The sequence below is a fragment of the Lethenteron reissneri genome, chromosome 27 (assembly GCF_015708825.2).
Source record: "Lethenteron reissneri isolate LAM-NWPU_2019-01 chromosome 27, ASM1570882v1, whole genome shotgun sequence".
NCBI lineage: Eukaryota > Metazoa > Chordata > Hyperoartia > Petromyzontiformes > Petromyzontidae > Lethenteron > Lethenteron reissneri.
The window spans coordinates 9,433,574-9,448,271 of NC_083805.1; the positions used below are offsets into that span (position 1 = coordinate 9,433,574).

General features: G+C 46.7%; 1 protein-coding gene across 1 annotated transcript; it reads right to left on the reverse strand.

Annotated features, from left to right (window-relative positions):
• Positions 1-905: 905 nt before the first annotated feature.
• Positions 906-14,398, reverse strand: LOC133348527 (fructose-bisphosphate aldolase, non-muscle type). Its single transcript, XM_061561394.1, has 8 exons — positions 14,246-14,398; positions 7,681-7,794; positions 5,494-5,705; positions 4,849-5,064; positions 3,821-3,904; positions 2,762-2,936; positions 1,996-2,195; positions 906-1,718 (listed from the first exon to the last, which is right to left on the reverse strand). Exons 2-8 carry the CDS (start codon positions 7,790-7,792, stop codon positions 1,623-1,625), a joined length of 1,095 nt encoding a protein of 364 aa, XP_061417378.1. The 5' UTR covers positions 7,793-7,794; positions 14,246-14,398; the 3' UTR covers positions 906-1,622.
• Positions 14,399-14,698: the final 300 nt, after the last annotated feature.

Consider the following 14,698-nt stretch of genomic DNA (forward strand, 5'->3'; position numbering starts at 1 on the left):
CGGTCACAGTACAATGACATGGAAATCCTCTGGACCAGATGAAATAACCATTCACATCTAAATGTAGCGGGTACACTTCTCGCCAAAATGTGCCGAAAAGTCAGGGTTCCAGTCCTCTCCACCACCGCCTCCGTCACAGATCCCTCCTTCATACAGTTATCTTCATCCACAGCTCTCTCTCTCCCCTCAATCCTGATATCCTCCCTTATCCCCACAGCCCCCTCTCCCATTCCCTCCCCCTCATCCCCAGCCACCAATCCCCTATCTTCGTACTTCGGACCGTGTCTCATCTCCGGCCACCAATCCCCTCTTCATACCTGGGGGTTACTCCCAATGAACTCTGGGAAGGGATTGACAGCAGTGTGTGTAGAGGGCATGGAATCACGATGTTGTGGGGACCGTTATAAATACCTCAATTAAATCTGCATGAAAAAGGGGGGGCCAAAAACGATTAAAATAATTACAGACCCATTAGTCACTTCTGACACACAACTTGTTCCGGAAGATCAGAACAAAATAATGGTCCATTTAGAGACCATAACAACAATTTGGTTTAAGAAAAGGGTTCTCTACCATTGACTACATTCTAGCAGATTAAAAGAAAAAGACAATTGAATATTATCTACCATTGTGCTTAGCCTTTGTAGACCGAGTAAAACACAGACCACTTTTTCTTAAAACGTATTAGCTTAGATCTCTCTTGTGCAAGACAACCTTTTTCTCATTCGCCACGATGCATGGCGCTTTATCATAGCGTGGTGGACAAGGGCCCCGGTGCAAAGTGTGAAATGGGGACCCCTCCCCCGTCCAATTTCCCCTCTCTTCATAGCCCACCGCCCGTACACTCGATAGCCACGCCACTGGCACGGCGTGTATTTTTGGGCAGCATGACACGAGACCTCGGCTCTGCGTCATAATTGGTTTTATTGACGAGCAGCAGCAGAGGACAGAGCTTCGCAGTCCAGCACAAAAACAAAGGCATCCGTCGAGGACAATTTGCACCTGCACAACAAATTCACAGCCCAAGCAATACCGAGGGGCGAGCCGCCTTCCCACTTCAAAAACCCACAGCAGCATTTCCCAAATGAGCATTTCTGAAGAGTTCACAACATAGAGGAGTTTCGTTCACATTGGTTAAGAATGTAATAACTGAATAACAATAGTTCAATTAGTGAGAACCGCAAAAATCTATTCCACAAGCAGGAATCTCTTCTGGATGAGTGCATATGAAGGATCTTTAATTTAAACAAATCACTTCACAATAGAAAAACAATCAAGTATATGATACCCTCTCGTAAAAAGATAATCTGCACTTGCGTTAGCAACCCACAAAGACTTTTCACAAGACAAGTGTTACTCGAATGCATTAATTGGCACACAGCTATCACGAACACCTGCTCAAATTGGCTCTTCCTCAAGCTCAGAATTCAGAAGCCACTGCCTTTTTATTTTACTGCACCTCCCATTTCTACCTTACCAAAGTGAACACAACAATTTCTTTAACAGCTACACCTTTTTAACCGACACTGCAAGTGTGCTTCGACAATAAACGTTATTTTTATTTGGCCCTTTTACAATCAATCCTATGTTTTTTTTTTCTCTCCTGGATGAAGCTTGCAAACTCAATAGTTGTGGTTTGCGATGAAGAGAGATTCCGATGCAGCACTGCCAGATGATCCGGCAGGGACGTACTTGCCCTGGGCAGCCAACCCGTTAATCTGTGGAGAATCAACAAAGGGAAAGGTGAACATGTAGTTAGACCGCATAGCAGAAATGTCATACCCGTATTCACAACGCTTATTATCAAGATCACACAATTACAGTCATTTTATTGACTTTCCTTAATATTACACATTATCCTACAGCAACATCGACAGTTTTTCACACTGGTCATCATCAACATTAACATGGACGACTTGAATGAAAGGTGGTGGGTGGTTTACGGTGGACAACGACTTGTGAAAAAGTGCGTGTAAGAGCGGCGCGTGGAATTACGGCGGCGCGCTTCTCAAACTCCTTCTTGGCAGCGGGGATGTTTGCAGGAGCTCCGGCCCAGGCCTTGAGCACGGAGGCCTGCAGAGCTCGGCCGTACGAGAAGCTCAGGGCCCACGGCCGTTCCAGAGGCACCTGATTGATGGCATTGAGGTTGAGCGAGGCATCCTCTTCACTCTGCCCACCCGACAGGAAGGTGATGCCTGCCGAGAGAGATACCCGTCATTCGTCTCCATCGCTCACCATCACCGTCATCATGCGCACTTTACGAGCGTTTCCCTTGCGGCGACTTAGCCCATCGAGATCCACTGCAGCCTAACAGGAATATTTCTAGCATCGGAAATTAAAATGGCGATTTGGTAACAAGTCGAAGCTAAAACGTGCACTTTCAATGCAATATTGGGACTCAATCACAAATTTTCCCAATCTCATCAGATCTTGCTAGCTGAGCAGGGTGGTTTCCTGGAGTTCCCAGGATAGGTGACCATCATACACAAGGTTATTTATAGGCTCCTGCGGGGCTATATGGCGGGCAGCCCGGGGGCAGCGCAGCAAACTCGATCGTTGTACTTGCATACTTTTTATGCTCCCACAAGCTAGTTTGACAATTTCCCTTGCGATGTACTCTAACATAAGGAGGCGGAGATGGAATTCGAGTCCTGAATCGGTAAGACAACAGTGACACCTCCGACAAGACATCTCGAGCAAGTAAATGCATGAGCACCGGTCTAGCACACCAACCGCACTGCCACACTCGCGCGACGCTTACCAGGCACCGCGCTGGGCACAGTGCGACGGAGTGCAGTGACAGTTGCCATGGCGACCTCCTGTGGTGAACAGCGGATCTTGGAAGCCTGGCCAGCCGTCACCATGTTTGGCTTGAGCAAGCTGCCCTCCAGGTACACGTGGTGGTCGCTCAGCGCCTTGTAGGTGGCTGCCAAGACCTGGTGAATGAGCAGCGATAAAACGGGGAAGCTTGACGGACGATGTTGAAAACTACCGCGCAGGTTTTCATGGCTTTGGTACTATCACTCTCGGACGTGTTTGAGTTGTATTGCCGTGAGATTCTTCATGAGCCGATGGAGCAGCTAACATCCTCACATATAAAATAGCCAGCTGCTGTTGGCGTTTAACAGAATCCGAATCGGAATCTTTATTTCTACTGGAGGAATCTGATGAGCTATTCAGCTCTTTTTCACTGATGTCCAGTAGGACAATTCAGTTACTGAAGAAGCTTGCAGAGAAAAACGTCAGGGCAAACAACATGAGCGCATAGGATAGCTATGCCGTAAACATATTTACAATCGTTTCTTTCCCCCATCGCCCAGTTAAAATTACTCACAAATAGTCATGTGGGTAAATTACTTGTTTGAGCTCGGTGACCGAGCATGGGTGGCATCGGCTCTGGTGCAAGAAATGCAATGGGGCACCCTGTCTAATTGCTTTCAGACAACTCGAGTTGGCTCCAAATTCAAGTTGGGTGCCAATTCGGACAGGAGCTCAAATGCGCTGGGCTGATTTCACATTGAGGGCTGGGCTGAACTCCCTCCATCCAAATTTGAGTCAAGCGGAAATTACGCTTCTGGGAAACAGCTGGCGAACTCGCGTGAAAACTCAAGCCACTTGGAAAACCATGAAAAATGGCACCAATTCTGACCAACTTAAATTCCAGGAGAAATCAGGCAGACTCGAGTTAGAAACAAGGTGAGATTTGCTTGTTCTGTTGATGCAAGCAAAATATTTTTTGTAAATATATACCACGAAACAGAACGGGTGTTGAGCAAACATAGCCGATGGTCATGGATTGGAAACACACGGGCGTACTCACCTTCTCGGTGACGTACTGGCACGTCTTGAGGTCGTGGTCTCCATCGGGGAGGATCTCAGGCTCCACGATCGGCACCAGTCCATTCTATTATAAACGCCACAAAAGGTCATGGCATTATTACAAAAATTAAAAAACAATAACTTGCAGATCTTCGTCAACCACTGGATGTAGACATCCCCAACGCTGTGTTGGTCAGTGCAGGATTTATTAAAGAGGGTGCACGGGTGCCAAGTCCCAGTTCAGAAATCCCTTTTGCCAATGATGATAGCCGTGGCCGGGAGTTGAAATTGAGTAACCAAATTTCGATTTAAAGCTTTCGTGACTGCAGGGATTCATCTTCTTGGTTCTTTCGGTAAAGTCACGTAGAAGGGAAGTAATAAAATAATAAAAATAAAACATAATAAAATAATTCTCACGACGTTTCGGCCACAACGCAAGCAGCCGTCCTCAGGTTAAGAATTTATTATGTTTTATTTTTATTATTTTATTACTTCCCTTCTACGTGACTTTACCGAAAGAACCAAGAAAATTGAGTAACCAGTTTCATAGCGCAGTGGGCTGGGCACTACCCAACCGCCTCAAGATTGACAAAATCATATTTAATCAATAATCCGTTATGGTAAAGTGATCGCCAATTATATTGATGCTACTATCCTTTTCCATCACTTCCTTCTGCTGCTACAGGTGTGCTGCTGCAGTCTCCCACTTTCTGGTCTTCTCCTTAGTCACCAGCCTATGGGTGCTCCTCCAATTCCTACCTAGGTAACCCCTAGCCATTCACAGTGGTGCACAAGTACAAATAACAACACAGTCACATTTGTCAGTAACACCGCGTGTGGCCTTAGAGGGTGAGGTATAATTTAGACAACGTCTTTTGGGAAGGGCCACCGCCCAAAACGTCGCCTATTGTGTACTTTTTCTCTTTGGCAGCACTCCCGATGAATGTGTTGAGATGTATTTTTTTCTTCATCCCATCCTCACGGTTAATACCGCCGTGGTGGTGGTGGCGGCGGCAGTGGCGCCATCACCTGCTGGCAGATGCTGGCGTAGCGTGCCAGCACGTTGGCGTTCTCGGCGATGGCGAGTGCCGAGGGCGTGTTCTTGGAGATCTTGAGCACGCAGCGCCACTTGGCGAAGTCGGCGCCGTCCTTCTTGTAGCGGGCGCAGCGCTCTGCCAGCCCGTCTAGGCCCTGCGTGGTGCTTTCCCCATCGGTGCCTGCCAGGGGCACGGTGCCCTTGTCAACCTGCAACAAAAGCGAGCAGTGCCCAGTGTTGTAATGATGATGACTGTAATAATGGCCTTCCTGGGTGGGTACAAATCCGGGTTTCACTCACCTGGCACCAAACTGGCTTTCCAAGTACAAGGTGTTAATCGTCTCAGTCGGGTCAACTATGACTACGTAAAAAACACAACTCCAAGTTAAATTCTATTTTACAAACGTCATCTGGCTAAATTCCAGTTCTGAGAAGAGTCAATGGGAGGTGCTGGTTCTCGGGGCTGGTTAATTAGTGCTATGGTCGCAGCTAGAACCCGATGGACTTGTGCATTCCACCCACATCTCCCCCCCCCCCCCCCCCCGTCGACACCCCTCCTTCCCCCATCGCTACTCGTCTGTTCCTTTCAGATTCGTCGCTGGTGCTCACAAGCGCGGAGGCAGCCGCCGCCCGCTCACCTTGATCCCCACGACGATGCCACGGTCCTTGATGAGCTTGACGAAGGGCGTGCCGTCGTCCGTCTTCTGGTAGAGCGTCTCCTCGTAGAAGATGATGCCGCCGATGGCCTTGGTCACGCTGGGGTCGCTGCTGAACAGCAGCTGCCGGTAGACGCGGCGGTTCTCCTCCACGTTCTCCACCTTTATGGCCGAGAGTCGCTTGCCCATGGTGCCTTGGATGGCAACAACCAGTGGTGGCGGCATGAGGCATGTACGGCAAGCCCTCGCTTAAACGCGTGGTCTTAACGCAACGTGTTTTCACTATAACGCGGTTCTTCGACGATGGAACACTTTTCGCACAACGCGAAAGCGCCCGTTAGAACTCTGAGCGGCCAACGACGAACTAGTTTCTTGAGCTGCACGGCTGAGCGGTACAGTGATACAGCTTGCAGAATGATACAGTACGCGCTGGCGTAGCACAAATTATTTGTCCCGCCATCTGTGTGTGTGCACATCGTATCTCGCCAAACTTTAGCGTTACGTTACTGATGGGGAAATCGTTTTCGTTTAACCCATTTTTCTCTTAACGTGGCACTATCCAGGAACACATCTACAGCGTTAAAAGAGGACTTTCTGTTTAAGCAAACCCAGATAAAGTCTAAAGCCGAGCTGAAAGAACCCTAGATGCATTTAAAAAATATATCTGGGCACATAAAATATCAGCTAAAATTAAAATCCTAATAGACATAACTGATATCAAAAAGGCAATTATTAGCTCTCAAATTATCTCACTCCATCTCAGTTTTTGTCTACAATTATTTAATCCGACTACATCCATGCATTTTGTCCATATCTCTTCTGTCATATAAAGGATGTACAAGTTGAAAGAGGAGGCTAACAAAAATAGACTGCAAAGGGAAGAGATTATGTCATTCAGCAGCATTCGTTTAAGCAGGACAACTCTGGAATGATTTCGATCTTCTGGATTGCATCAGAAAAGTTGGGCTAGATAAGTATGGCAGATCAACAAGCCAGTAAAAGCTAAAACATACGTTGTTTTACGTGGATATACAGAAGGGTGATTTAACCATTTAATTGCCCATGATACTTCATTACAGCACATGAGGGTTTTTTTTTATTCTAGAATTTGACAGCAAATTTTTTTATTATTTGAGTATTTTTTTAAAGGTGGCAGTGGTCACAGGTTCTCACCCACATAAGCATGACCAAAGAAAAGCTCCAAAAATCTGATTATGGTCCTAGATTACCAGGTAACATTGAACCATGAACACACATGGTGTCTGTTACTCATTGTTTGAGCTATTGTGCAGATAATGAATTGCAAACATTAGATTATCTAACCTCTAAGATAAATACACTGTTCTTTTTTAAATGTAGGAGGGGTGGACAAACATTCTTGAAAGCTGAATTACTACAGAAATCGCACAAACTTTTCGTCAAGAATTTGAACGTTGTTCATATTAATTCTCTAATTATACTAATATACATTTCCTAGCAAGCCAGTCTCAGAACTATTTTATTTAATGAAGTGTCCTGCAATGGAAAGTCTATAAAATGTCTTAATTTGAAGGGCAATCTTTACATTGTTTGCTAGTCGCACCCCATTACATATGAATGAGTGCATTGGTGTTAGCAGCTGCTTTAAGAATCTACATCAATAAGGTGCAGCAGACACCAGAAAGTCAACAGCACATGCTACTTTGTGACATTTCAACACAAGTCGCAATGTCTGGCAGATATAATTATTACATTTCCAATTACGTCTCAATAATCATATTGTATGATTAATTGAGAGCCATCACTGTATATATATACACACACACACATATGCTGTACATACATAAATGCCACCACCAACTGAGATGCAGACAAAAGTCGGTTTAGGATTCCGGCTCGAAGAACTACACGAGGGCACATTTAGCACTTTTAAGATTAAATATAGGCGAGACCCACAGAGCCAGACTAATCCAGTTTAGGCTTCTGAGGGTATCACAACATGAAGGGACAAAACTATGGAGCCCAGTATATAAAGTGGGGTAAAAGCAGCATTTCAGTGGGAAATGGTCCAATATAATTTCACACGCGAGCCTCAATTACTCGTGGTGATCCGATTTCACAAACATTTTGGCTGCACTTAAATGGGGCAGTTTTTCTGTCGACGATTCCCCCCCGAGTGAAAAATCTCACCGGTGGACTCATCAGCGGCGAGGATTCCTTTCCCGTTCGAGACGATGCGCTGTGCAATCTCCGCCAGCTCCTTCTTCTGCTCAGGGGTGAGCGCAGGGTACAGGGCCGCCATTTCTGCTCACACACACACGTACAAAAGACAAAAGATCCTCCATATAGCCATAACAGACTGTTGCGGAAAGTGCTATTAGCGAGCATCTGTGAAGGCCGGCACGGTACACGAGGGGGTGGGTGGCCAGCACTACACCCGTCTGCCTTTCTCTCCCCGCACCTGATACTCATTTGAGGCCGAGCCGAACTAGGGGAGGCCCAGTTCAGATAATCGTTACTGGTGTTGGTCTTGAGCAGGAATCCAACTCGGGTCGCCGGGTTCGTAGGCGCAGCACATTAACCACGATGCTACCGCTCCCCCCACACACACACGTGCCTAGAGAACTGCCATTTCTGCACACAAGACACACAAAACAAACACATATGCGAGCATAGGGCCGCCATTTCTACACGGACACAAAACTAACACAAAGACACATGTGTCCATGGCTGCCGTTTCTGCAGACATGCGTACACACCTACAGGAGTACATTTTCTGCGTCGCTCATTCGCTCTGTGCCCGAGAAAGTGGGTACAATGCGGATCCTGAGTTAACAAGAGCATTACCCTCCTGTGAAACACTAGTTTGCTTTCGCCACTCCAAATTGAGAAAAACAAGATTTGCCAAGCCTCAAACTGGAAAAGTTTCAAAATTCTGCTGTCATTTATCTGTGCTCTACAAGTTATGGCCTAAGGTCATTTAGACTAGAGCCGGCTACAGGAGGAAAATAAGGGACGCCTACTCAGCTCAAACGAAAGAGGATGTTTTACGCGTTGTATCTACGCATCATTACTCAATCCTATCAGTCGCAATGCAAGTGGCTGTGGATGTTTAATGACCAGGTTTTAACTCCCTTTCTGTTCTTGTTTTAATTACTAAAAAAACATATATTAATCCAGAACCCGTGACCTTTGGACTGGATTTTGACATTCCCAACAACATATTTTCTTCCGCGTCAGCGCACGGAAAACACAGCAGGCCAGGGGTTGTGCAAAGCTGGCAGAAGGGTACACACCGCCATCCAAGCACGCACACTCAGTTACTCAAAAAGGCACCCGCGTCGACTTATTCAACCAAAACTAGCGGAGAGGCAATCGATGACCACTGTAATATTCACCCCGCATTATATTAAAAAAAAAATCGCCGAAAGCACAAAATAACCAACGTGTCCCAGTTACGTCAGGATTTGGAGATAACCTGAATCAACCCGGTGAGCACTCCTACCGCAAGCCAGTTGTCTCAGAGCAAGCAAACAAAAGCAGAGATGTCACGTCAAGCGCCGCTCCAAAGGCAGTTCTTGCAACTGCAGCAGAGTAAACACATTTCCACTGGCGTAGAAACCAGTGCACTAAGCCCCCCTCTGAAATCCTGACCTCAGCAGTTTACTCGCCACTGAAATTCATTCTGTCCAGGGAGATTAACCAACACGTAATGACTCCCCCCTCCCCCCAGTTTGTGTGGTTTTTTCTCTTTTACCAAAAATGAGTTGTTGAGAGGCTTCGGTTTAGCAAAGTTTGTGTAAGGTTCAAATTGTACGATTAATACGCTTGCAGGGAAAATGAAACGTCACGGTTTAACTAGAACCCTGCTTGCACCCACTGCCAAAACACCCAATCCCCCCCCCCCCCCCCCACAGGATACCTAGATTTCCCTTCATTGTACAAAACTATTCCCAATTCTCAACTTGTGAAAATGAGACAAATCTGAAAGGAAGTTAAGGAAATTTTTAAAACCCAAAAGATTGTTTTGATGTACATTTTCAGTCGTGGGTTTTTTTTTCACCAAGGTCATACATGGGTCATCCCTCGTTCATTCTGGCAACAATGAGCCCTTGTTAAACTTTGCAAGACAAGTTATGCAAGCACTGTGATTCGATGATGGGCTAATTACAATTTACCATCGTGTTAGATGTTGGTTAGGATCCATTTTTCATCAGTTCAATATTAGAGAGGAGGTGAACTTACATTTTCAAAATAATATTTGGTTCGGTATACGTATTATTTTGCAAATTAAATTGCAAAAACTGTGCTAGCCATGCTGGAAATCTGGTACACTACAGAGCCAATCGGTTGCACAATCTGCTGTGGTCAAGCACTACCAAACACCCCACATTGAAAGCAACAACTGCTTTCAATGCGTTTACTCTCCTACACGGTTCAGATTATTCAGGTCAAAGTGCACAAACATCCATGAGCAAAAAAGCAGAAAACAACCTCTCCAAATCCACCCTGCTGCCACTCCTACCACCACACCCACCCATCCACCCTCTCCGCGCCCACTTACGGCCACAGCAACACACACCACCATCAACAACCGACCCTACAAAAAATACCACGATGCCCTTCAGCCTTCGGCGCATGAGGCTGCATGCATTACAATGCCTTGTTTGTTTGTGCCCTCCATGGGTCACCGTCATCATCGTCATTATCGAGTGGGCTGTGCAATCTGGAAAACACGTGACGAGGGACTTGACACGTAGCCAGATTAATTATTTACCAGGATCCACATCAGAGGTCGCAACCGGGTACCCGATATCCGTACCCTACCCGGCTACCCGTACCCAGCCGGGTACGGGTACCCGTTTGCGACCCTGGTGCGGCCGGGTACGGGTAGGCCGTGAGTCACTGGTGAGTAACCGTTTGTCACTCATTTCCCAACGTCTTGTCTCTTCTGCAACATGGCTTCATCCCAGAGGTCGCAATCGGGTACCCGTACCCTACCCGATACCCGGCCGGGTACGGGTACCCCGGGTATCGGGTAGGGTACGGGTACCCGATTGAGACCCTGGTGCGGCCGGGTACGAGTACGGGTAAGGAATCAAAACCCGTTTGTGACCTCCGATCCACATCTCCCCATAGGGAGGGCGAGACGATGACCGACCGCTTAATTATGCAGAAGAGCAGGATCTAACGTGCACGAGTTCAGCCGTGGAAGTGCATGTTCCAGGAGGACCTCGTCAAGGACAACTTTTGTTAAACTTTTAACCAGAGTGGACACGCCTGATTGACAAATGGGGGGGAGGGGAGTATGGCAGCTGGAGGGTCGGTAAGTAAAGGTTGAAGGTCAGGAGACCAAAATTCCACAAAAGTCCACCCACCCACTTATTTACAGGGCCATCACAAACGATTCCAGTGTCCACACAATGAAAGGTTTCCAACACCACAGGGGCAGGCTGAAGCAGTACCCTCTACGTGCAGGAGCTGTCACAGAGGGGGCTGTGGTTCAGTTCAACACATCGGGTTGAACCACAACCCACCTCCCTCAGCTACAACATCTCTTCCTGTGCAATGTCGATTTTGGTTTAGTTCATTTAATGTTCACTTGGGGTAGGGCCTATTGAGCTAAGGGTGACCCCCCTGGGGTGAAAGGGTGGGGGGGTAAAAAGGAAAATACAGAAATAGGCAAAAAATATATATTACAGCGAATTGAACAGGAAAATCCACCGCACTAGCAGCAGCTACTTGAAACCAGCCATTCAGAGGGCACTGAATTGAACAAACACAGGATGGGGAGAGCTTCATCCAGCAGTGGATTAACAAAGATTGTACAGTATTAAATTTGTATTAGTATGTTACATTCACGAGTTCAGTAACTATTATAAACCACGTTTTACACCATTAAGTCGAAAGCTTAAAACAGAAAATATTCGTCACACCCTAATAGCAACCCATGAATTGTGACAATTCTCAGAATCCCTCAGGAGTTTTGAAGCGGGCGGGCATCTTTGTTCCACCCCTACCGGGGAGAGGGGGGGTGGACGTCGAATTGCCAACGAGCTTGCGGTGCGATTGCTAAAATATCCTGCAGGCGCCCAGTCTTGCAGGAGGGTCGTAAAGGGGGGGAGAAGAGGCAGCGAGAGAGGGACGACCTCTAATTATGACCTCCCACCCGACTTCGGTATTTCACTTGCAGCAGCTCAGTTTGGGGTTGCCAACCTACGTCCCTTGTAAGAGAGTTGCATTCGTTGCATGCGGTGCGCGAGCATTCTCTCTGTACTACGCCATGATGACGAAGAGCTTTATTAAGAAAAGACAATGATTCGGTGTTAAAGACGGCCATTTGAGGCGTGGGGTGGAGCAGTGGCGCGGTGGTTAGCACACCGCACTGCAAAACCCGGTGACCCGAGTTCGATTTGCAAGTGATGTCACAACAGGCTTTAAGCCTCATCCCCCCTCACCAACTTCCACCGAGCAGCGTGGTGAAGTATGATCATGGTCAAACAATCGACACGACCGACACTGCACAAGGGAGGCCTTTCGATTTAAAGCTTCGTGACTGCAGGGATTCATCTTCTTGGTTCTTTCGATAAAGTCACGTAGAATGGAAATAATAAAATAATAAAAATAAAACATAATAAATTAATTCTCACGACGTTTCGGCCACAACGCAAGCAGCCGTCCTCTCTTCTTCTCGACAGACCTGTTCTCCACCTGATGACGGCTGCTTGCGTTGTGGCCGAAACGTCGTGAGAATTATTTTATTATGTTTTATTTTTATTATTTAATTATTTCCATTCTACGTGACTTTACCGAAAGAACCAAGAAGAAGGGAGGCCTTCTTCCAGCAGCAGCAAGACTGCTAAAGGGCTGTAAATTTGGGATATTATTTCGAAGGAATGCACAAAATGGGAAACTCCTCACCACCGTACTGTATTTACTTAGCATTCTCAAACTTTGTAATCTGTCAACTTACTACGGCCATGTATCATTATCTCGTAAAACCTGTCTTGCCTCTGACCACGTTGGCACCTTCACCGAAACCAAACCCCGATTACGTTGGACTGAAGCAACCTGCCACCAACCACCACCACTATCAAACACTGCACTGTACTGCAGTCGGATAAAAACAAATCTATGGTTTTCATTTATACAGCTAGTCAGACAAAAGGATTTGCAATAGCAGTTGTCAGTTCTAGTGTCTTATTTACGCGTTGCACAATTGCACTTTTCGGTTGACACGGCGATGTTTAAGGAGAGGCGTTACACCTACAGGTGGGTAATCTCATCGAGATGCGCGTCTATTGGCATCAAACATCTGGGTGGACCACACACGTGAAGGCAAACGTCACGTGGAACAAAACCAGCGACGGCAATCGTGAACATTACACGGGCGCTGCCAATTTGTAATAAAACCAGAAGAGTTAGAATACTGATGTTACTGGCCAATGGGCATATCATGATGAACTCCCCTGCTCCTACCCAGCGAGTTGGTGAATCGTTACAGAACTCGATTCTTTTGTTGTTGTTGTTGCTTCCCCCCACTTGCACAGCTGTTCAGTGCACATTTGTTTTGCATTATTGTTGTTGTTAAATACGGCCATCAATTCTCTTGCAACGTATCCCAAATGGAACCGTATCTTTACAAGGCCCCTAACCAGCTCCTTGAGGGGGGGGGGACGTGTCACACAGCGAGCCAGCAGTTGTTGACGAAGTCTGGGAGCTGGGCTTGTGTGGAGGAAGGGGGCGAGATCAGATCAGAGCTGGCTTGAACAGGTTTTTTTTTTATAAGTGGCACGGACAAATAAGCGCCCAATCAAAGTGAACTTATCGAAAAGCTTCCCAAGTCAATGTGGCACAGATAACAAAAATAATTAAACGGTGCATTCTGGGATGGCATGCATTGCGTAAACTGTGTCAGCATCAAGATATAAGTTGGATACACCGGATCAGCAGTTAGCACGAGAACACACACCACTACCAAACACAAGTCTGTCCACATTTTTCCCGTCTTGCTCCCCACCCCCCAGCGTATCGTCCCAATTTGTCATTCCCATGCATTGCATGTAATGTTGAACTCGGCTCCACTGCAAGCACTACAAAGAAAACGTAAAGCACTTTTCAAAACGTTAAATAAGTATAACCCGTAAAAACAAAGTTTTTCACTATAAATCCTTTATATGCGTGGCAGCGAACTTAATATAAAGGATTTAAAAATATATTCGCCTGTGGAGGACGCGGGGATCGATCCCGCGACCTTTGGCATGGGAAGCGAGGGCGCTACCAACTGCGCTACTCCGCCACGGCCTGTGGAGGGGTTACGCTCTGGGCTCTTACACTCTGACGTTCAGCCAAAGCCATGAATGCGTTCTATTTGAATATATGTAAAATATTTTTTGTTTGCCTAAAAAGTGTAAAATTTTGGGAATTTTTTTTCACGAACAATAATTGTCTGGCACAACGAGTCTGTGTAGAAAATGTCAGCTCGATTGGATCACGGGAAGTGGGTTAAAAAACGACCGAAAGATTTGCATGGTCCTAAGCAAGCAAGCACGCGAACTTAATATAAAGGATTTTAAAAAATCAATCTCGTCCTTTCAAACACCACAATACTTCACGGTTTAACAACGCCACTTAAAACAGAGATGTTATCGTCTGATGGACTAAACACGTATTTACATGCTTATTATTCATTGCTTTGTGGGTATGAGTTGGCACACATCCCAAGAGAAGATTGCGTTGCACTGTTTGCTCATACCTGCTGATCACCCGACTTTAAGATTCTTTTGCAAGAAACTTGAATTCTGCCTCTGCTGCTGCTGCTTTGCTCGCCGTTCCTGCCCCGAGTGGAACGTGGCCACGTCAATGCCCCCTCTTGAACCCTGCCTCCCTCTCCCATTGGCTGCAAGCAGAGATCCTCATCCACGCGTGCACATCAACCACCCCCCACCACCACCACTGCCCCCCCCCTTGGGGTGGTTCAGACGCACAATGACGATTGGCTAAAGAAGAGGTGCGGGCAGGGGGAGGCGACCGGCAGAGAAAGCGCCACCCAGCAAAGTTATTGCGAAAGCTTTTAGCAAGAGGAGGGGGGAGAATTTTTTTTATTAAATGAAAGACAACGAGAACGCGCGTTGCAGCAGGCGGGTGGCCAATGTGATGGATGTTGAACCCGAGGAGGGGCTCAGGCGGTGAACGAGAGGGGAGATTT

What these genes read in the sequence shown, in the direction of transcription:
- LOC133348527 (XM_061561394.1), bottom strand. Translation starts at nt 7,792, where the DNA reads ATGGCGGCCCTGTACCCTGCGCTCACCCCTGAGCAGAAGAAGGAGCTG. An exon ending in CGCCGCTGATGAGTCCACCG is followed by an intron (nt 5,706 to 7,680) that starts GTGAGATTTTTC and finishes TTGCCATCCAAG; the next exon opens with GCACCATGGGCAAGCGACTC. An exon ending in GCATCGTCGTGGGGATCAAG is followed by an intron (nt 5,065 to 5,493) that starts GTGAGCGGGCGG and finishes CTTTTGTTGCAG; the next exon opens with GTTGACAAGGGCACCGTGCC.